At 47.5% G+C, this 21,272-nt stretch overlaps 6 protein-coding genes across 6 annotated transcripts; 2 read left to right on the top strand and 4 right to left on the bottom strand.

Moving 5' to 3' along the window:
* Nucleotides 1–428: 428 nt before the first annotated feature.
* PHALS_13920 (uncharacterized protein) lies at nucleotides 429–2,819 on the top strand (the record flags this gene model as incomplete). The annotated part of the gene is made up of 1 exon (XM_024716112.1): nucleotides 429–2,819. One exon carries the CDS (start codon nucleotides 429–431, stop codon nucleotides 2,817–2,819), a length of 2,391 nt encoding a protein of 796 aa, XP_024571537.1.
* Nucleotides 2,820–3,285: 466 nt separating this feature from the next.
* PHALS_13919 (ste ste20 fray protein kinase) lies at nucleotides 3,286–4,619 on the bottom strand (the record flags this gene model as incomplete). Its single annotated transcript, XM_024716001.1, has 4 exons — nucleotides 3,286–3,472; nucleotides 3,539–3,679; nucleotides 3,753–3,832; nucleotides 3,894–4,619. 4 exons carry the CDS (start codon nucleotides 4,617–4,619, stop codon nucleotides 3,286–3,288), a joined length of 1,134 nt encoding a protein of 377 aa, XP_024571536.1.
* PHALS_14732 (uncharacterized protein) lies at nucleotides 4,618–5,306 on the bottom strand. Its single transcript, XM_024715890.2, has one exon. It carries the CDS (start codon nucleotides 5,006–5,008, stop codon nucleotides 4,670–4,672), a length of 339 nt encoding a protein of 112 aa, XP_024571535.1. The 5' UTR covers nucleotides 5,009–5,306; the 3' UTR covers nucleotides 4,618–4,669.
* Nucleotides 5,307–5,365: 59 nt separating this feature from the next.
* PHALS_13918 (exopolysaccharide phosphotransferase) lies at nucleotides 5,366–6,826 on the top strand (the record flags this gene model as incomplete). The annotated part of the gene is made up of 1 exon (XM_024715779.1): nucleotides 5,366–6,826. The coding sequence occupies one exon, from the start codon at nucleotides 5,366–5,368 to the stop codon at nucleotides 6,824–6,826; it is 1,461 nt and encodes a 486-aa protein (XP_024571534.1).
* Nucleotides 6,827–7,073: 247 nt separating this feature from the next.
* Nucleotides 7,074–8,483, bottom strand: PHALS_13917 (RxLR-like protein; the record flags this gene model as incomplete). The annotated part of the gene is made up of 1 exon (XM_024715668.1): nucleotides 7,074–8,483. One exon carries the CDS (start codon nucleotides 8,481–8,483, stop codon nucleotides 7,074–7,076), a length of 1,410 nt encoding a protein of 469 aa, XP_024571533.1.
* Nucleotides 8,484–18,438: 9,955 nt separating this feature from the next.
* On the bottom strand, nucleotides 18,439–20,824 carry PHALS_13916 (Domain of unknown function DUF4211; the record flags this gene model as incomplete). Its single annotated transcript, XM_024731024.1, has 5 exons — nucleotides 18,439–19,026; nucleotides 19,099–19,254; nucleotides 19,345–19,417; nucleotides 19,486–19,715; nucleotides 19,787–20,824. The coding sequence occupies 5 exons, from the start codon at nucleotides 20,822–20,824 to the stop codon at nucleotides 18,439–18,441; spliced, it is 2,085 nt and encodes a 694-aa protein (XP_024571532.1).
* Between the last annotated feature and the right edge of the window lie 448 nt (nucleotides 20,825–21,272).

Below are 21,272 nucleotides of genomic sequence, written 5' to 3'. Positions count from 1 at the left end.
CTAATACGTGCAAGACACCAGAGGAGGCGGCGTACGCATATGATGAATATCTCAAGAAAAATTACCCACTTAAGTATGCAAAATTTGCCAATTTTTGTGGTAAATGCGGCAAGTTTGTGAACCCTCTCGGGTTGCCACAGTTTCAATGCGAGTGCAAGTGCTTGGCATCTCATGCAGAAAATCTATCACCCGATAACCTAACTATATCGCCAAAGAAAGATAATCTTTTCACTCCGCAGATTTCGACGCCCACAACCTCAACTCCATCACTCATTCCTCCAACAGCACCGTCTCCCGCAGCTGGACCATGTTCCGCATCTATGCATGGATCTTCTAACATGTTAGGGTCTTCCATTCGAAGCCTGGACCTATCTTCTAATTTTATTAGCGAGGAGAATGCATTCATCTCAAGTCATCGCTCCAGCAGTATGTCAATTGGATCGCTTCAGTTTAGCTTTTCCGAGGATACAGAGCATTTTTTTGCAGAGTCTTTTGACGATGTGGCCAAAATGGCTACAGATTTGGATACTTCTGCTTCGGTGGGACTTCAGCAACAGAGAGACTTAAAGCGAGATAATCTACCGATTGCAATTATTACTTCGGCTGTTGACTCATTTACACAAGAAGGCAATTTGGACGATATCATAAAGGACATTAAACGCACATCATCCTCTCATTCGTTAATAAAGCGAAACACAGAAGAGATGCGCACAGGTCGTGGCAGTTTTGGTAGCTACGTTGTCACTGGAAGCAGCAGCAGCAACATTGCGATGGGTAATACAAATAGCACGGCTCAAATCCAGGTCGAACCTTCCGGGACAAACTCATTAGACTTCGACATGAATGAGCTGGATGAGTTAACAAATTACTTCTTGTGGGACAACGACGTCGCAATGTTTGATCATCGAGAAACTCAGACGAAGTCAACTATTATGAATCAGAGAGTCGCTATGGCGGGGCAAAATTCTCAGCTCACAAAAATGCACAGTCTTGACTTTGACGCTGAAGTTTCAATTTGTGAAAGCTCGACTCGCAGCAAGATCGTCGTAGGCGAGGTTAAATTTGAAGACACTGTACCAATAAGCTCGTTCGTAGCGAATCCTGTGACTGCTATGTCTTTTTCATGCCCGCACTACCCCACTGTGATCGACATCCAAACGAAATTTCTCGATAAGTACTGGCGCAATGATCGCAAGAATATTCAGTGCTTTCCGCGTTGCCCGGAGCACGGTGACTACTATCGTGTGCGTATTGAGAACCTTCAGCACCGGTGCAAGGGTGTCTGTCGAGCTCCTGTGAGAGCTCATGTGTGTATTCCAGCACCCGTAAGCGCATCTGTAACGCAGCATGGTTTGCTGGTATTAGCGCGCTGTAACAGTACCTTTTCCCGAAATTCAAATTCAACAGAACAACAGCTACTGAGTCTACCTGAGATAAAAGCACTGCGCGCTGTGAGTGCCGTAGGAACCGTCGACAATTTCACTTTAGACACAGAAGGTGTGAATTTTGACGTGATATTTCATCCAGATGTTTGGAAGTTTGAATTCGATTTACCAAAGAAACGTCGATACGTGCAAAACTCAAACTCAAATGTTCCACTTTATGGTGCAGATAGAGATATTGATGGGGATTTAGCATCAGCGGAGTTTCTCTATTTTTTTGAAATAGACGTATTTTACTCGTCTGATCAAACACATTTTGAGCGCTTGGGCCACATGAAATCAAAAAGTTTTCAAATTGGCAACACACGCACACTTTTGCGGCGACGTAATAAACTGGTTGGAGAGAATCACATCATTGGGGGGTCATACGCAACCGACAGCGACCAGCTAGCCGATGTCGATGAACTTCCTGAGAAGAAGAGGATCAAAGTGGCCAAAAGCCGCCACGAGATTGTGTCAGGCAAATCGTTTAGTGAGGATGGTTTCGGAAGTAGTGGGCTGACAGGAAGTCGAGTTTCGACTGCTAATAATGCCGGCGAAGATATTTTTTCGTCTCCTAAGCGAGATTTCCCGGATGAAAAATCCACCATTCTGAATGTCGATCGGTTAAGTAAATTTGACTTTCAAGACGTCGTCAACTGGAAAAAGGATCTGTCAGAATTTTCTCAGGTGAAGGTCAATTTCTGGGAGGATGGAAATATCGAAGATGCTGTTGCTTCAAATTACTTCCCGTTCATCTCGCCTAAACAGAACAGTGGCAATGTGCTTGCCATATACTCCCCAGTGTTTGCGGCTCTCCCTATGAAGGCCCAATCAAACGACCAGCCCGTAACTTCGGGATCTCGTGTCATGGAGAAAGCGCCCAGTTTGGCAAAGTTTATGGTCTACTCTCTCGTTTGTGTACCCCTTTCTATGCTCTTATTGCCAGTCGGCTTGATCCTGTTGATCGGATTTTTAATTTTTCCTCCAGCCGCTTCAAAAATTGTCAGCACACTGGATGCAATGTCAGACTTGGAGCTCTCTCGTGCTAATATTAGCTGCACATCTGAAGATCACCGCATGGTTCTGAATCGGCTTATTGAGCATAAGGACGAACACGCGGGAAATTTAATGACTGTCATGTTCCGCTATCACACCAAAGGCAAAGTGTGGGGTCGAATCTTTTATTTCAGCGGGGCAAAATTTGTATTCTCTATTATCTCGATCATCCCAGCATTTTTTTTAACATCAATGGCGGGTCTGCTCTATCCGATTCGCCCAGTCTCTTCTGCTTTGGCAAAATCTGCGTGCGGCTTTGCTCTTTGGTCGAGAGAGTACACGCGCGAAACAATGGGAAAACCCTTGGCACGTGTCGACGAAGTGGATGCAGTTGTGTGATTTCAAGGACTGAAGTCACCCTTAATTTTGAGTGCGGTCTGCGGTCTGCGGTCTGTAATTTAAATTGGAGGTACTACTGATACCAAAACCTTCTCTAATAATTTATATCCTGGTTCGCGAAGATGATGTTGCGACAATGTCATCGAATATCATAATGAATATTCTGAATGCAAACTAACAACAATGAGTCAATAAGAATGTTTGTTCATATCTTAAGGCGACTATAAGGCTAGAGCAACGAAGACTCCAAGAATGACTGTTTGCATCACGTTTAATGGACCAGCAAGCATAGATTTTCACAATGGTCAGTAAATATAAAACATGATTTAAATTCTGATACAAGATTGAACACTATGTGGGCGCATCTTCATTCTGTGATGTGTAAAGTCTTCTCGCCCTCAGGAGTTTTTCGAAAACATACATTGAGTTTATCGAGCTTGGAAGGTTTAGACTGTGTTGGCTCCATCTACTTGGAGCGAAATTCTTCGCCACCTGTGACCATGTCGAATTGGCTGGCGAAGTCGTCAATCGACATTTTGCTCGAGTCGTCTTCCTCGTCATCGAATACCCAAGTCGTGCCCGGAACATACTTCGAGCCCTCAGCTTCAGAGCCAGGAGGGCCCTTTATTCCTTTCGCGTAAAGCGGCCCTGCGCTGTTACAGCAGAACACAAGGTACAATCAGCCCACTTTCGCTGGGTAAGTATATTAGTGTCCTTACCCAGGTAGTGCATCTGCTATACCGGCCGTCATACAACTCTCACCAATGTCTTCAATGTTGTTTAACAAGTTCCGCGCCAAATAGGTAGTATCACCAGCTTTTTTAAAAAAACTATGCTTCAGCAAAGCCGAGGTGCCGGGACTACATCGCATACAAGCAAGAACGGTTCTCTTCACATACCATGTTAACATGTAAAAAATGAACACAAAGTCACCGCTTCGACGGGTCTTTCTGCAAGCAAAGCTTCACAACATCTCTAAAGTGACGACCAAAAGGATGACCGCAGCCATCATCCTATTAGTGCATCGAACACGTCAGTATTGTATTAATTCGCCAAGTTCCCTTTATGACGTACATCATACGTGCGCAAAGATGGTGGGTCCTCCTGAAGGGTAAGCAGCAGCACCTTCATAGGCTGAAAACGTGCATAAGGTGCGTATCCCTTAGCAAGCTCCAGCGCAGTGATACCTAGGGACCAAATGTCGGCCTTGTAATCGTAGCCGCGCACCTGCTCCATGACCTCGGGGGCCATCCAACAAGGAGTTCCGACAAAAGTCTGTCGATTTTTCCGACGGTCCCCACCTTCCATCATCCAGCCAGAGACGCCAAAGTCGGCAATTACGACGTGGCCCTCACTGTCGAGCAGGATGTTGCCCGCTTTGATGTCCCGATGGATCTGGCCATTTTCGTGAAAGTATAGCAGCCCTTTGAGCGTTTCGTGTAATATTACAGCCACGAATTCCTCCTTGAGCCCTTCACCCAAACCCTTCTTTTTCAGCAGATTCATGACGTGCAAACATGAGCCTTTGTTCATGAGTTGCGTCACTAGCCAAAGCTGATCCTTGTGGACAAAGCTGCAGTAACACTTAAGCACATTTGAATGATTGGTCATCTTCATCGTTTGTACTTCGGCCCGAATATCCTCAAAGCTGGTCGTGATCTTTTCAAGGTCCATAATTTTGATGGCCACGTGGATCTTCTTTGGCGCGCAGTACGCCTTCCATACTTTAGCAAATGCACCCTGACCAATCTGCTCAATGATCTGATAATCACTCGCTATAGTAGGCCACTCGTCCGCCATTCTGACAGTAACGTAGAAGGAAATAAAAACAAGTGGTGGATGCTGTTCTGCTACTTGCCGCAAGGGCGGAGGTTTCGACCTGGAGAGTTTGGGTCAATACTGAGACCACATTCTCCACCAAGCGACTGGTGTGGTGCACAAAAAAACACTACCATCAGGTGGACCACAACAACCGCCAAATCTTCCTGTGACAGATGAAAAACATGAACGCGCGCTGAAATGACAATGATACAAGAATCGATAGTGCGGCTAGAATAGCCAATCACACAGTATAATTGCCCAAACTTATTGAGAGCACAAATTAAAGACTTTTGTGCTCTCAAGTTACTCAATAAGCTGGACATGACACCAAACCTTTGGTGTGTACGACTAGCGCTGAATGTACCCATCGATGTGACTGCCCCAATTTATAGTTTTTACATTCTAACATGTGCCTCAGCCGCGATGGGGCGATCTCTGCTACGATACTGTAAAATGGACATTTTGTCGTTTAAATTGATAAAGCATGGTCCACAAGGTTTGTCGAGTTGCTACCTTTCGGACTTTTTGCCAGCGGCTAAGACGGGTGATATTGCCACGTACCCTCATCCACCAGAAAGTGCCCGCACAGTTTCGCCACGCGACGGCTGTGCTGACTCCTGCAGAAAATCTGTACAGTAGACATTTACATAAAAGTATGAATTGAAGGCTTAAAATTAAATTTTGCCACGTACCAAACCGTCGCCCTTCTGTCCTCACTGAGCAAGATGAAAACTCCGACGGGTGTGCGTATGCGAATGGCGCTCAGTCACCGGCGCAACCTCCACTATGCGTTGCTAGCTGCGTTTGGCGCCCTTCTGCTGGTTGTGTTCCTGCTCACAAGGACGCCTGCGCCCTATAAGTACGACAAGCTATCTGACGAGGAGGATAAGCGCTTTAATACAAAGGTCATCATGGATCAGTGGCAGGGCAAATGTCAGATCAAGAACTTTGAACAGCTGCGCCGTATGTCCATCGTCTACACATGGGTCAATGGCAGCCAGCCTTGTTATCGCCAGATTCGCGAGAAGGCTGGTGGCAAAAAGGCGGTGGGTGGATCTCGTGACCGAGAGATCGGCGAGCTTAAGTATTCAATTCGTTCATTAGAAAAGTACGTGACATGGCACACGGGCCAGATCTACATTGTGACTCCTGGTCACATTCCGGAATGGCTTGACATGAACAATCCACGCATTAAGGTTATCAACCAGGACAATCTTTTTCCAGACTATGCCAAGGAGTTCCTGCCTACATTTAATACGCACGTCATTGAGCAGTTTTTGTACTTAATTCCAGGCCTTTCCGACATCTTCATGCAGATAAATGACGATTACATGTTTACTAAGCCGATCGCTCCTCACGAGTTCTTCACCTGTGATGGTGGTATCCGGCTGTTGCATGAAGGTGGAAAGATTTCTCACACGCCGCCACCTAAGAAGAAAGGAATATGGATTTCTTCAGTATTAAACACGCAACAGGAAATGGATTTACGGTGGGGCAAAAAAGATCGCCACTTCATTAAACATGCGCCGTTTGTTTACTCACGTCGCGCATTTGAGCGAGTTCACCAAATATTTGACCGCCCTCTGTACATGACGCTCAAAAGCAAATTTCGTAGTAAGCCAGATATGAACAACCCGCTGCTTCATCATTATTATATGCTAGCCCAGGGAAGCGAAGAGCTTGGGATTCCCGTTTATTCCCCGCCCGAAGACGAAATGTCCGGATACAAGCTTATTTTGATGAAGAACGATAACATTGACAAGCTGAAGCAGATATTCGGCCAAATTCTTGACGGCTCCTCACCTTATAGCATTATCGCACTGAACGATGAGTATTCGGACATGCGTGTGGCTGACACGGCGCGCGAGTTTCTCTCCAAATTCCTGCCTGAGCCAAGCAAGTTTGAGCGCAAACCTGATTCCAAGGCCAGCCCGCTTACCGTGCGCAAACCTGACACTTGCGAGGTTGATCCAATGATTTTGCCGTCTCTTCCGCGGCGAGTAGAGGATGCACCTAAATATCAGGTGATTGCGTACCGAGAAGTTCGTTGGGTGGCATTTACCAATTCTCTTTTGCGTGGTTTTGGTTTTGGCCTGGGCGCAATTATTATGTACATCGTGTACTTGGTGACGTTGCGCCGCAAGAAAGCGTTAATGGGCTGTGATGGGGCCTACGATAAGGTATGATCGATTGGAATAATTACTGCATGCAGCCTTTCTTTGAGCCGAGAAAATGTCATCTCTGGTGTTATCAGGTAACATGGAGAGCCTAAGATAGGGTTAGTATGTGCATCCGGCCTAATGTGCACGGATCTGAAGAATAGACGTGATACATATTCCTTTACGTTTTTAAGAATAGTTTATACTGTAGTAACATTTGGACGCACGCATTACTAATAAATTTTGTAGTCATTAGCGTCCGGCGGCATCGCACTTATGTTTGTTTAGACATATGTAGACCAAGGGTGCGCTTGGTGGTAAATCGAAAAATGTAGACAGATATGATGACGGCGACTGACAAGCCTAAGACGAAGCCAATGTTCGAGGCCAGGATCCACCCGAACGACGGCATCATCTCGGCAAAAGCGCGTTCGCTATGAGAGCGAAAGTGAACCACTGCTGGAGAAGGCGCCCATCTTGATGCATCATGGTTGGGCTCGGGCAACGGAATCACATCGGGGTCAAACAAACAATTCGGACCGTGCCAGTTGCTCACTATACTCAGATGTTGGCCTTCAGGAAGCTCAAAAATGGTGGGGTCTGGCAGCAATTGAGCGTAGAAACGGCCAACGAGCTCAGCAGTCTTTGGGCTAGAGTACTCGTCGTTTAATGCCAGCAAAATTTCAGGGCCCTGGTTCTCTAACGCAAGCTTGAATTGTTTGTTGAGTGAATCCTCACTTTTGTCTTTCACTCGAACCAGCAGCCAGTCGTTGCACTCACTAAGCGGGTTCAGTTCTACTGGAATTCCAAGCTTTTTCGACCCTTCTTCTTGCATGTAAATATGGTGTAGTAACGGCATGTTAAGATCGTCCGTGTGGCGTGTCTGGTGTGGCAGCATAGCATCTAACTCTTTAGAAAACTTTTTGTGAATTTCTTCAAAAGCCAGTCGACTGTATACAAATGGCGCGTGCTTGAGGAAATTGTAAACGTGTTGTCCGCCGTAAGTTTTGTCAGTAAGCTGAACGGTATTGCGGACACTGGCCAACCAGGCATTGGACTTCTGACTTGGTACGTGGCGAATGTGGTTGATTTCCGTGAGCATTCGTATGCCACCATCGCACGTAAACAATCGATCGGGTGCCACGGGCTTGATGAATAGATAATCGTCGTTCATGTGTATAAAAATATCTGTGAGCCCTGGAATCTTGTGTAAATACTGCTCGATAATGTTGGTGTTGTAGGTCGGAATCGTGGCCTTGTCTTTGGGCAAAAGGTCATCTTGGTCTACGACTCGTACCCGAGGGTTGGACATATCTAACCAATCCGGGATCTGGCCTGGCGTGACGATGTAGATCGGGCCTTCGAGCCACGGCGCAAACTTGAGAAGCGAACGCAGCGAGTACTTGAGCTCACCCATCTCTTTATCTCGTGAGGTTCCACCATGCGGAAGACCCGCACGCTCTCGGCGTTTGTTGTAGCAACTCTCAGTGCCATTCACCCATGTATAAACGATTGCAGCGCGGCGAAGCAATTCAAGATTCGCCACGTCGCAGCGCGAGTCGTCTCTTGAAGGGAGTCCACTAAGAAGCTCTGCCAGGCGCGCCGGTGGATCTGGCCCCTGCCCCATGTAGAGCAGCGTTGCTACAGTCAACGCGAAGCCCAGGAGAGCCAGTAGACTTTGCATGACGATTAAGAGAGTTCAATGTTCGTGCAACAGTTCTGTAGACAGCACTTTTAGAAAATTTAGAAGGCGTATGTCAAATATTGTAGTATCTGTATTATATAATCTATCATGGTGTAAGCAAGCACACATTACATTGTTGGGAACCAAAAAGTAGCGTGTACTCGGTTCGGATAAGAGTTCATAAGAAAAAGAGGTCCGTGAGAAATGTTGGTTGCTAGTCTCACGCCGTGCATTGAATAGGTTTAGTATCAGGGCCTCTTATCCTTCACCGGCTCTGGCATCATGTAGCTTTTACAAACCGCCTACCAGATATGCGCTTTGCGGCCGATTTTATCTGTTATATCTATCTTGAAACCGCAGATAATGCCCACTTCGCTCTCCAAACTCTGCTTAAGACACTAAGCTATATATTCGCAAGACAATTGTACAAGCCATATCCTACATCGAGCTGTCGTAGCTTTATGCCCTCCTTGATTGCATAAATCCGGTTCATATGGATCCAATCCTTAATCTGTTACAACTCTAGAAGCCCTTGGAGTGTTTTGCATGTTGCTTTAGAAACTATTAACTCATTTCAAATTCGGTTGCGAATTTTCCTGCAAGACCTCAAGTCGTTCTACTTCCCTTCAAGTTGGGACTGTCTTTCTCCCTCCACGTCCGGATCCGCTCCCTCGTCGCGCAAGCGTGTGTGTTGTGCTTGAAGAACTGTTGTGAACAGAGCCCTTTTACATATATAAGGAGTTAGGGCCCACCACCCAGCTTTGCAATTTGTTCAACGCCCCAAGCTGATAGTTCTTATTTACATAGGAGTGTTATTCAATTACGTGCGACACGCCAGTATCTAAAACACAAACACTACTTGGAGTCAATGAGATGTCGAACACGGAAACAGTATCCGTGCGTCTTGCGACGCGGAAACTAGGGAAATTGTCGGAGATTTAAGTCAGCTCTCATTTACAAATTTTAGGACTTAGATGGCGTTGAAATGCTACTTGATTCTGGTCATGAATTCAAGAAAGAATTTAATTATAGAAGTAACGTAGCACGATCGCACAAGTCGCCGATTAACTGGAGGGATTAAATTGGCTGCCTGCTACTTTGCTCTAAATAGTCATTCATCTGCCTGTGCAAGGAATCAGAAGCGCTTCTAGTGATGTACTGAGGTTAAAGCTCAGCTTGAACTTATACAAGATATTGGGTGTACGGAGCACAAGCTTCGAAAACTTAAATTTCAACATTAGTGAAAAGCTTTCAGTGAAAGTGACTGGCTACTGCCATCCAGCTCAAAAGATAGACACGTAGGTCTCGTCACCGGTTCAGTACTCCAAGTAGGAGCTAGCATTCTGTATCACACAGAATGTTCGAAAGTTCATATATATCGTCACATGTGCATGTGAAAACACCATACTGAAATCTCCATTTCTTAATTTCCACAATGCACACATATGGTACACATCTGCCAGAAATCAACGGCTTGCTGGAAGTGAACATTGCACTATGAAGCTTGTTAACTGATATAAGTCTTCCTCAGTAAGTGCATGCATACGGATGGCCAATTCTCGTTACACTCTCTTACTCAGTGAGAGCTATTTTCCGGATCCTATCTGGCCTCAAAGAGCTGATGCTTGATGGTATAAGTAGTCTTACTCTCTCTCACTTTGGCGTGTATTGTGCTCCCATTCAACAGATTGGGGATGCGTACTTAAAAGAGGTCACACCAGCGCTATCACAAATCTGACGAGCGTCTCCAGGAACTCGATTATAGCTTCTAGCCCATTAGCGCCGATTTAGCTATCCCCTCACGACCAATACGAAGCTTGTTTATCGTGTATTGTTGTCCGATGAGAATTTCATGTTTCTTCTACACAATTGATACAATCATAATAAGACTTGGTTGCTATTAAAAAGTATTAATAATTAGGAACGAATTTCGTAACGGGTCATATGGCATACGCAAACGTGACGCTACTCCAAAGTACCTAAGTACTAAAACAGATGAGAAGACGACGTTCCATGCAAAAGAATTCATTGGGACAAGTAGATTAAATCTGTTAATTATTAACCTTTTTGTCATTGATTTAGTTTCAAATAAAAATTGATTCTTACAACTAGTACCCCGTTCTTCATTGCATTTCGTTGTGATTTTGAGCATATTGAAGTCCAGATTTTGTATCAATACCGACTTTGTGCTAGTGCACGGTAATATTGCTGTATGTGTAAGCATTTCTTTTCGTCTAACCAGCGAACAAATTCTTAGAGACGGTATCCATTGTAATAATCGAGAACGAGCTGGTTGATTATTTGTGCCCCAGACCGATGGTTGTGCTAAAAAAGCTCCGTTTCTTACTTGGTTGTGAGATGGATTCCACGGTTTGTGGTTTCAAGCCTGGAATCGATGATAGAATGGCTCAATAGCTTTGAAAATGCGCTATAAATATTATCAAGAGAACCTCAACCGGGTGTCGGTTGAAAAGGCGTCTGGCTTTGTAACGAGGTTATACATACCCTGGTATGGAGTAAGCGCATTGCGATTCGCTACATTCGTACTGGCTCTAAGTATAGAACGAAGATCACCGAGCTTAGCTTATCTTCCTTCAAGCGAAAGAGCTCCGGCAGCCCCGCTGCGCTTGGTAGCACTTGTATTCATTCTACATCTGAGTCGTTTCGACTGATCCTCTGTGAGGATTAAACAGTTCTCCTATTTGCCCCAAGGCATACAGGACGAGCTTTTTAAGCTGATGTCTCTGCTTGACCCTGAGGGCGTCAACACCTTGCTTCACAAGGACTTGAAGCGATCAGCGCGCGCATGGAGCGTTTTCGAGCTGTGAAAATGCTCTAATAGAGCACCTACAGAAGATGCCGGCGTCGACTATGTTCATGACGCCACTTTCGACGACAGATGACTTCTCCCGACCCACGCTGCTCGTGGTGTGTGTTAAGACCTTCGAGGACAAGGATGGAGAGAATCTCCTGCTCTGGGTGAGAGAGGCCGAGATGGCTGTAGCGTCCGCCATGCTTTAGAGTTAGCGACAGCACGTAGCGCTAGCTATCTCCAAGCTTGGTGGTCGAGCACGCGAATGGGCACTGACGTGCGGCACTTCGGGCGAAGCGGCGTTTTCCTCTTGGACGGAGCTGAAGCTGCAGCTTTCACGAGTGTTCTCGCCACCTAACCAGGTATATCGCGTGCGATCGCGTTGTCTTGCCGCTTGACAGGGCAAGAAGGTTTTGATAGATTTTGTCCAAGCGTTGCGTACTATCACTGCCGGTATGGGATCCGAGCCTCTCCCCAAGGCGGTCACAGTGACCGTCTTTACGGAGGGCCTCGGCACTGGTGTGGTCAGAATGGAAGTCTTCCGCGTGCATCCATCTTTTTTTGAAGAAGCAGTGAATGTGGAATTGAATGCCGAATTCAACTTCAAGTCGGCCCGACTTGGGTGGAATGCGCATTCTAGCAGCTCGTCGAGCGGCCTGAGTCGATGGATCTTAGCTATGCTGAGAAAGAGGAAGTAGAGCTCCGAGCTGCCGAGCAGCGTTTGAACACCTGACGGTGAATTAAGCCCGTCACCTTTGGATTGAATGTCCCTTGCGCAAGGCGCGCCAAGGTTCATCGAGCCGACGTCTTGCTTCCACCAGTCCCGTATGTCGTGGAAAAATGGCAACACTCAGAAGAAGAATTGAATTCGATTGAGCCTCGAAGAGGTAGAGATCAGCAGGGCCTAGCCCTGAAGAGCCCCGTGCTTTTGAACACGGAACGTGCATGCAAGCGGGGCATGCTGGTCGTCGAAGCGAGCGTGAAGGGCTCTGAGAAGCCAAGGAAGATCCTGATCGATTTCGGGGCGTCGGGAAATTATGCACGACGTTCCACGATGGTAGGAAGTCGGCCGTATGCTGAGGCGCTGAAAGAGCGGTTGGGTGACATCGTCCCTGTTCGCCGAGCGACAGGGACACGTGTCACGGTCCCGAGGCCTCCTGTCGAACCCGGTGTCAAGTTCCTTGACTGATGCGCTGAAAGCGCGGCTCGTCACTGTTTGCTTAGCGACAGGGACGTGTTTGACGGCGCCAAGGGTCCCTGCGAACCTCGGCGTCAAGCTGCTTGGCTTTGATAGCGTGGAACGCTGCTTAGTCCTAGAACTGGATTCAAGGTATGACCTCATCCATGGAATGGCATGGTTGGAACACCGTGAGCCATGGATCGATTGGGGTTCGATGACCTTGGGCACTACGTTCACGTCTCCTGGTGGAGCTCGGAGCTTTGGTGAGCCACGAATCCACTTTGCTAGAAGGCGAAAACGCTTATGACGCGAGCAATGGCTCGGGGATGGTCAACGTGCGGGAGATCAGTTATTCCGAGTTGTAGAGCACCGAAGGTGTATCGGACAGAAGTCCCGATCATGGTCCGCGGGCTGAACGTGGAATGGCACGTAACCCACCGAGCGCTCCTCAAGTATCGGAGCTATCGCTACATGACATGCGTAGCATAGCCGGCAAGGGCCGAGGCATCGAGGGCGAGGTACCATTGATGCACGTGGAGTGGTCGGACGAGGTCCGAGGTATCAAGGGCGAAGCCCCAGTGGTTAACGTGAAGTGGTTGAGCACTGCTCACGTTTCAAAGCAGTCGCTGCATGCCACTCGTGGCATGGTCGAACGAGGCCAGAGGCATTGAGGACAAGCCCTTCGATTTCGCGTAGAGTGGCATGTTATCAACCGGACGAAGACTGCAGAGCTAGCAGCTCTTCGTCGGATGTTGTTAATATCGTCAGAATACTGGTAGAGCAGAGAGTGGGGCTAACACTGGACGACGCTGAGTGCGTGTTCACACTGGTCTCACCGAGACATAGAATCTCTGTGAAGAGGCGAAAGCGACGCCGTATGATAGCTGCAAGACGCCGGTCGTCGACCCTTACCCAGGGTGTGTCTACCGTAGATGATAGCGCACAGCTATTCTCCCTCGTTAGCGTTATCACGGGGGAGAAAGGCGGCGACCTCACCCTCGAGACTATTCTTGCGACGGATGCTCCTCTTGAGCTGGAAGAGGTGTCCTTCGAAGAGCTCGGTGGTACCTTAAAGGCAGGCGACTAAGCCGAAGTGTCATTATACGACCAGAAGAGGAGATCAACTCGTCCTCGCTTCTGAATGAAGCTGTCCTGGGGGACACCAAAAGGGTGCTGAACGCATGAAGTAGATCTTCGATTCTGAAGAATCCCTTGATCCGTACTATTCTATCGTGAAGGAATTTCAAGACGTCGTCTCCAAAAAACCGCCATCGGTCCAACCTATGGACCGAGGTGTGTGTCATGAAATCGACCTGATTCTCGGAACCAGATATTGCGTAACACGCCAATGGCCCCTACCCAAGGGGCAGTATGACGTCATTGCCGGCTTCTTCCGTGCAAAGCACGCCGCAAGAACGGTGCGTGAAAGCAAGTCTACCCAATCGACACCCACATTTTGTGTCTGGAAGCCGAACGGCAAGTGGCGTATCTCTCACGCTTAATAAGCTAAACGCTGCCACCATTCCAGCAAAGACGCCATATCCTTGAAAGGATGTTCTCCAGAACAATATGGCTGTCTGTACAAAGTACTGCGCATTCGACTTAATCGATGGGTATTACCATTTGCTCATAAGAGAGAGTGATTTTCCGCTGACAGGGTGAGTACTCCGAGCGGGATGCTCTGGGAATGGCTGGTGATACCACAAGGGCTGTCGAATGCACCAGCAACATTTCATCGTCTTGTGACGCAAATGTTCAGGCCCCACCAAGCGTATGCACAAACATACTTCGGCGACAGCTTCGTCCACAGTCGCACGGGGCACGATAGGACAGATGTGGAAAAACACATCATCCATTTGACAGCGGTACTTGAGTGCATGCGCACCATTAAGCTGTATGCTAATGCAGGCGCGGAAGAAGTTCCATCTTTAGGATGCTTCATCTGGAAGCGTGGCCTTCGAGCGGATCTCGCTAAGGTCAAGGCCATTGTGAACTGGCCGGTTTCAAAATACCAAAAGGACTTGCGCAAGCGGCTTGGCCTCGCTAACTACTTGCACAGGTACAGCGCGAACTGTGCGGAAATGGCACGGCCATTGTCGAATCTCCTTATGAAGGATGCGGAATTATGTTGGGACACTGAGCATCGGGAGGCTTTAAGACAGCATCCTTCATGCACCAATACTGGCGTTGCCGGACACCCGATCTTCCCTTTAGTGTCGTCTGTGACGCTTCGGACTTTGCCATCGGCTGTACACTGCTGCAAGCAGACGCCGAGGAGCGAGATCGGGTGATCCCGTTCGAATCTCTCCAGCTCAAGGCTGCGGAGACGAACTATCCAGCTCACGACACGTAATTACTTGCGATGAAGTTTGCACATGTCAAGTTCAGGGTGCGCCTGCCTGGTTCACAGCCGTTTTTAATCTACACAGATCATGCGCCACTATGTACAGCGACTCAGTCGCCTCACATCTCGCAGAGGATGGACAGGTGGCTCTCCATCTCCGCAGAATATAACTTCGAGGTAAAGTATAAGCCAGGAAAGCAGAATGCTTTGGCTGATGCGTTGTCACGCAGACCACATTATGAGCTTGCCAATGCAGCGATGGTAACGTCGTGCGAAGGGATTCGATCCGCGCCGCGAACACGGGTGATGATATGTGCGTGGCGCTGCTACGGGATCTCGGAAGCAAAAAATTTGGAATCTCGTACAAGAAGTTGTCGTCTCGAGTGCGTGCACGGTTGCACCGATACTTGTTGAATAATAAATTGCAATTTATAGCACCGATTCGACGGATACACCACAAACTGTGGTTCCTCACAATGAGGATTTGAAATACCGTATCTCTATGAGGCCCACGACACCCAACTCAGTGTTCATCTCGGTCGTGAGAAGACTTACAGCTCTACTACTGGTGGCCCAAGCTATACAATTGGACGAGCACCTATGTGCGCACGTGTGAGACGTGTCAAAGGGTGAAGCCCTCTTCGAATGCGGTGGCGCCACTAACCAGTTCCCGGTACCCTCCGGGTGTTGGGAGTCCATATGTTTGGACTTTGTGTTTGGCCTGCCAAAGGACTCGGCGAGCAACACGGGTGTCGTGGTCTTAAGAGCAAGAAGAATCATCTTACGGCGGTTCCGAATATCATTGAGGTGTCGGTACAGCGATGCTGTTTGCGGATCGTATCTTTCGACAACATGGACTTCCAGAGTCAATTGTCTCTGACAGAGACTCACGCTCCACTGGTAAGTATTGGTCAACGACCTTCGAGGTGCTGGGCACCAAGTTGACTACGTCAACAGCGGACCATCCGCAGACTGATGGTCAAACTGAGCGCGTAAATCGCGTCGTTGAAGGCGCCCTTCACAGCATATACGCTGAGATGTCGAGGAGCTGGGGCGCCATGCTGCCACTTAAAGAGTTCGCTCTGAACAATGCAGTGAATGCTCTTACCGAAGACACGCCGTCCTACGTGAATAAGATTGTTCATCCTCGCGTCTCGCTGACGCAAGATATGTTGCAATTATTTTCTGATCCATGGATCGGGGCTTGGTGGAGAAGGAATAGCTGAGTGGCTATCTGATGTCAGCCTTTTCACTGTTCTTAAAGAAGGCGATGGCTACCTGGCTACCAGACTGAGTGTCTTACGACACGGTCGCGATGCGATGGTTGAAAGCCATGACATGCAGAAAGAATATGCAGAGAAAAGAGGCAAAAGGAAAAGTGGAAACTTTGAGGTCGGAGACCTGGTTTTATTTAATGCTAAAGCCCTTCCTACACATGCAGTTTCTGCTGTCTATAAGACGAAGTTCAGTCAACGGTTTATTAAAGCTTATCAGGTCGTGAACAGTCGGGGCCTTGCGTATCCGTCAAACCTTCGAGAAGGATGCACACCCACCTGGTGTTTTATGTGGGCTTGCTTAAGCCGTATCGGATTCGGGGCAAGTGAACTAGGAAGCGTTGGCGCCGGGTCGGCGTCCACAAGCGCTCGACCGCTCAGAAGCTAGACAACTGGGTTTTAGCATGGAGTGCAACGATCGGTATCCGCGACAGCGCCACGCGCTCCACCGTCGCACAAAGTGACGCATTCGTCTGCTCGACGGTGAGGAGCCGCTCCGACAGAGCTGGCGGGAGTGTGATGGATAAATCCATATGTCGCAGGGCGACAATACGAAGGAAGCCGGCTTTACACCTTGAGTTTGGCAAGCTCGAACCAAAGATTGCACGGTCATCTTCTTGTGGCTTCGCTGTAAGCTGGACAGCGAGGAAGGTTTCCGGTGCCGCTGCACCCATCGCTCAAAGAGATCTTCATCATCTGCAGCGAATTTGCCAGGAACGAACACCACAGGAATCGCATCGCGGGTACAGGAGCGTCTCCTCTTTGAGTGAGATGTCGAGCGCTGTTCATATCCATTTGGATCTCTTGAGGTACAAAGAAGCGAGCTCGGAGAGCTTTTTGTTGGCCAAGCCCAGCGTAGTATCCGGGGGGGGACTACGTATCACCCAACCATCGAGTGATCGCGCCCTTCGCTTCAGTCGCGGGATTCGCCGATCGGACGCCGTATTCCACACGACGGTCTATGACCGGCCGTGGATGCGCGCGCATAGCCGCTCTGCCGGTAGCCTCCGGCTTCCTTCTGTGTCTCGCCGAGGGGATTGGTAATGATACCACTTTTCCCGAAGTCGAGACGTCGGGAAACGGACACGATGTCCGCAAGGTTCGAGCAGGGCTCACGTCGCGCGACTGGCGCACCTCGCACTCCTCTTCTTCACATCCTAGGAAAGGAGTATCCGACTCGTAGTCGAACTCCTCCGAACCCTCGAAAAGGTACTCCGTCGACAGCGGCGGGCGCGGTGCGCGGTGCTCCGTTACCGGGGGCGTGGGATGCGCGGTGCTCCGTTAACGGGGGCGTGGGATGCGCTTCCCTTGAAGCCGCGGATGTGCTGTCCGAAGTTGCACCGCGTGCAGGAGACGAAGAAGATCTCTGCCCGCGGGTGCTCTCAGAACAAGCGAGGCTGGGAGTCTTTCGTGTCACAGAGACAGGGCTGACTGAGCAGAGAATGCGTGAAGAAGGTCCTGGGAATGTAGAAATTTCTTAGACACGCGAGTCTCATAGGAGGTGACAGTTAAATGGGAATTGTGGGTGCTCAGGAAGAGTGTAATGGGGTTACACGTACCCTGGTATGTAGGGGTAGGTCATACAAGATGGTGTGACCACACAATGTTGTGGCTTCACCTTAACAAGAAGCCACTACATGGCGGGACTACCAGTAGCTAAAAAGTTTAATTAGGGCTTACTATTTTATTAAAAAACCTATATATTTAGATATAGGTGGCTCTGCGGCAAATAAAACAAAGAAATATAGTTTACAATTTGAGTTTTTTTGCCTTGGATTACGGTTGTGGGTACTCTTGGAATTTGCGGATTGCGATCCGCTACACTTATACTGGTTCTAGTATAGAACGTAAGGTCGGTGACCTCTACGCAATAGATTATGCGCAAATAACACGTGTTTGGTCAATCACTTATTTGGCCGACGGGGACACAAAAAATGGATGATTATTTTAAAGTTTTGTACATTAAGTTGTTTGATTCTAAAAGATCAAACTATCGCAATATGAAAGCATTGATTCTGCATATGGAATCATGCACGATTCGTTCCGACCTCATCGGACTGCAGATAGCAAATTGTTGATGCAAAATTGACTCAAAAAATTGGTCGCGTTACCAAATGATCCAGGAATCATTTGTGTGTGAATCGCACGCCGATGTCGTGGATGACACCGTTATCAGGTATCTCTCAAATAAGCAACAATCGATTCAGAGGCTACTTTTGACCGTTACAGGTCAGAACAATGTTTGACGACAGCAAAGAATGAGTAGTATTGCATTTTCAGAGGTATATGATCATGGATTGGTTTTTAACGTATACACGTCAAGGCAATTTTGAAGTCACATTTCGTCACAGCGACAACGTGGTCATTGTTTGCTGATTTTGAATCGCTTTCCGAACGTCTATCGTGAGCGGAAGCAGCCGCAGAATGGAATCAATAGGCCGATTGCATACCATACAGCCAGCTTTTTGTTGGTGTTGGCGCTTTGCACACGCATAGCAGCAGTACACGTGGAGGTATAACCCGTGAACGACACCAGCATTCCGAGAATTTGTATGACAAACCAGACACATCAGATCATCTATGTCCTTTTCCGAAGTGGTTTGATTGTCTTGTAATTGCAACTCGCCTTCATTCTGTCTTGTATCACACGCAAAGTGAGATTTAAGCTTCTTTTTGCTCTCCAAGTACAATGTTTGTCGTTTCGTACAAAGTACTGAATGTGCATTTTTCGCTTCCTCGTCATCGTCCGAAGCTTGTTTGTCATCGTTATCTCCATAAGTAACAGCACACTTATCTTTCTCTATCTGTTTCATTAATTCTTCTTCATCATCAAACCCCTCCACTTCACTGTCGTCAACAAACGCATCAAGTGTACCTTGTCGAGACTGTGAAACACGTGGAAAAAGATCACTGATTCCGTTGCGACACATTATCTTTTTCCACGCGTTGGGGATGTCGTACGTTAATCGCTTTGAATCTTCCGCGAATATCTCCACAAGACCCACCAATTTCTTAAATCGACCAAATTCCTTCTTAAAAAAATCGTTTCGATACGCATCAGCAATGCGACCATTGTCACCTGTACAGCTTTTACGTTTGGCGTCAATCAGTATGCACCAAAATTGCTTGGCATGCAGCAGCTGCCAATACGCCAGTGTGCGCTACACAAAGAATGAAGATTATGTTGAAAAAACAAGCAGTTAGCTATGCTTCGACTTTGCTAGCAACAGGGACGGCATGACAAGACGTACAGCATGACACACACTGCCCAAATTAAATGATAATGATTCTACGGGAGCTGCTTCCGTTGCTGCTTCTTTTAAACTACAAAGGAAATATTGAGAAGCGTGTTAATTTTTGAACAAATCAGCAAGTGACTTTGAGTGATGTACTAGCGCATCCAGTTCGAATTGTAAAGCTTCGTCGCGTCACAGGCGTATCCAGCAAGTTCGGCATGGTACGTGGCAAAGTGCTGGCGACGGTTACAGGCGTCGCAATCCTGATCGATAGAAACGTGACTGGAGAGAAAAAGTGAGCCATATTTTAGTGCGTCCACCAACTCATCCGGCCACGCAAGACCAGAACGCACAGTATCGCGACATGAACATAATTTTCTTTCAATCTACACGCCAACATTGCGACCATGGATTAGTGCACTACATATAGCTTCAGAGCAAAACATAACTGACTTACACAACGAATAGCTTGCTCGTACAGCTGATATTTGGCCTTGGAGCGCTTGCGACGCATCAGATTATCAAGATTCGGGTCAATAATACATTCCTCCAGATATTCCATATAAATATTAAACCACTCGTGCACTTCACGGGAGCGTCCTGCTGCCAGCACTGCTGACAGCTCTTCCGAACGATCTTCTTCTGATTCATCATCTGACGACTCGACACTGTTAGTTTCCTCCTCATCGTCCTCCATGTACTCGATCTCGTCGTCCCCACAGATGAAGTCGTCTACATCATCTCCGTTATCTTCGTATTCTTTCTCACGGTAGTCTAATTCTCCTACTCTCGGCACCGACTGTCGTCTCTTCTTTGGTGGTGAAGAGTGCTCGTCCCGATCATATCCGTCTTTACCATCTTGCAATATATCCAGAGAATTGTATTTACAAGTATGTTGCTCATTCTTTTTGTGACAGATTTGAGAGATTCGTCTAACTTTTGAGCTTGCTGTTTCCACCTCGTTGTTTACTTTTTGCTGACAGTTTTGTTGTTTACCTATCTCCTCGTCGCTGTCCTCGATCGCTAGGGGTCGATTCATGATCCCGCTGTTACTTACACTGATAGAAGAAGGTGGTGATACGATCTGGACTTCGTCTTTTTCCTCCCCCTCGTCATTTTCTACTTGCTGAAGCCGTTCATTTTGTCCACGAGTCACCGCGGCCAACATTGAGAGCTGATGCATTCTTCGATGCGGACGACGCCGCAAAGTCGTGGTACGCAGCGTCATTGGTCCTGATGAAATCATACCTTTGGTTAGCTGAAGCTGCTGCTGGCGTTGCGGTACTTTAGATGAAGAAAACGCTTTATCATTTACTACTTCCAACTCTGTTTCTCCGATTCCTTCTCCTCCATCTTCTTCGTCCCCGTCTTGGTACCACATAATGTTGGAGCGACGGCGACGTTTTCGCAAATGTGGCGTAATAATAGCCACATCGTCTTCATCTTCTTCTTCGGTCGAATCGCCATCAATTACTACCTCTTCGTGCTTCGTCATGTGTGAATTTTAGTGATACTCATAAAATACATTACCGGTATTCGAAAGGCAAAGGTTCGTGACCTGATTTTTGTGCAACAGATAAGCTCATGGTCGTTGTGTTTAATCAGATCAATTTAGAAGGGAAAAAGTGGGTATTGTTCAAAAGAACTGTGATAACAGCAAATTAAGTATTGCAAATTCAAAAAAATCTTACGCTCCGATATCTCTAGACAAGTACCTTCGGCCGCGTTGTCCTAAAGCATTGCGCATCTGCAGCAATAGCGAATACCCTTTCTTTAACGGGGTTACACGTACCCTGGTAGCAGGCTGTGTGTCACACGAGTTGTGCATGGTGTGACCACACCCAAACAAGAATACGGTACGGGGCTGGATAGCCAGTAGTTATGCATATATTTAGGTTTTACTATATACAGTATATTTAGGAAAATCTAAACTAGTTTTGGAT

The sequence above is a fragment of the Plasmopara halstedii genome (genome assembly GCF_900000015.1).
Source record: "Plasmopara halstedii genome assembly, contig: Scaffold_7, whole genome shotgun sequence".
Lineage (NCBI taxonomy): Eukaryota > Oomycota > Peronosporomycetes > Peronosporales > Peronosporaceae > Plasmopara > Plasmopara halstedii.
The sequence above is the reverse complement of the archived record's forward strand: the minus strand, read 5'-3'. Positions and strand labels throughout refer to the sequence as shown.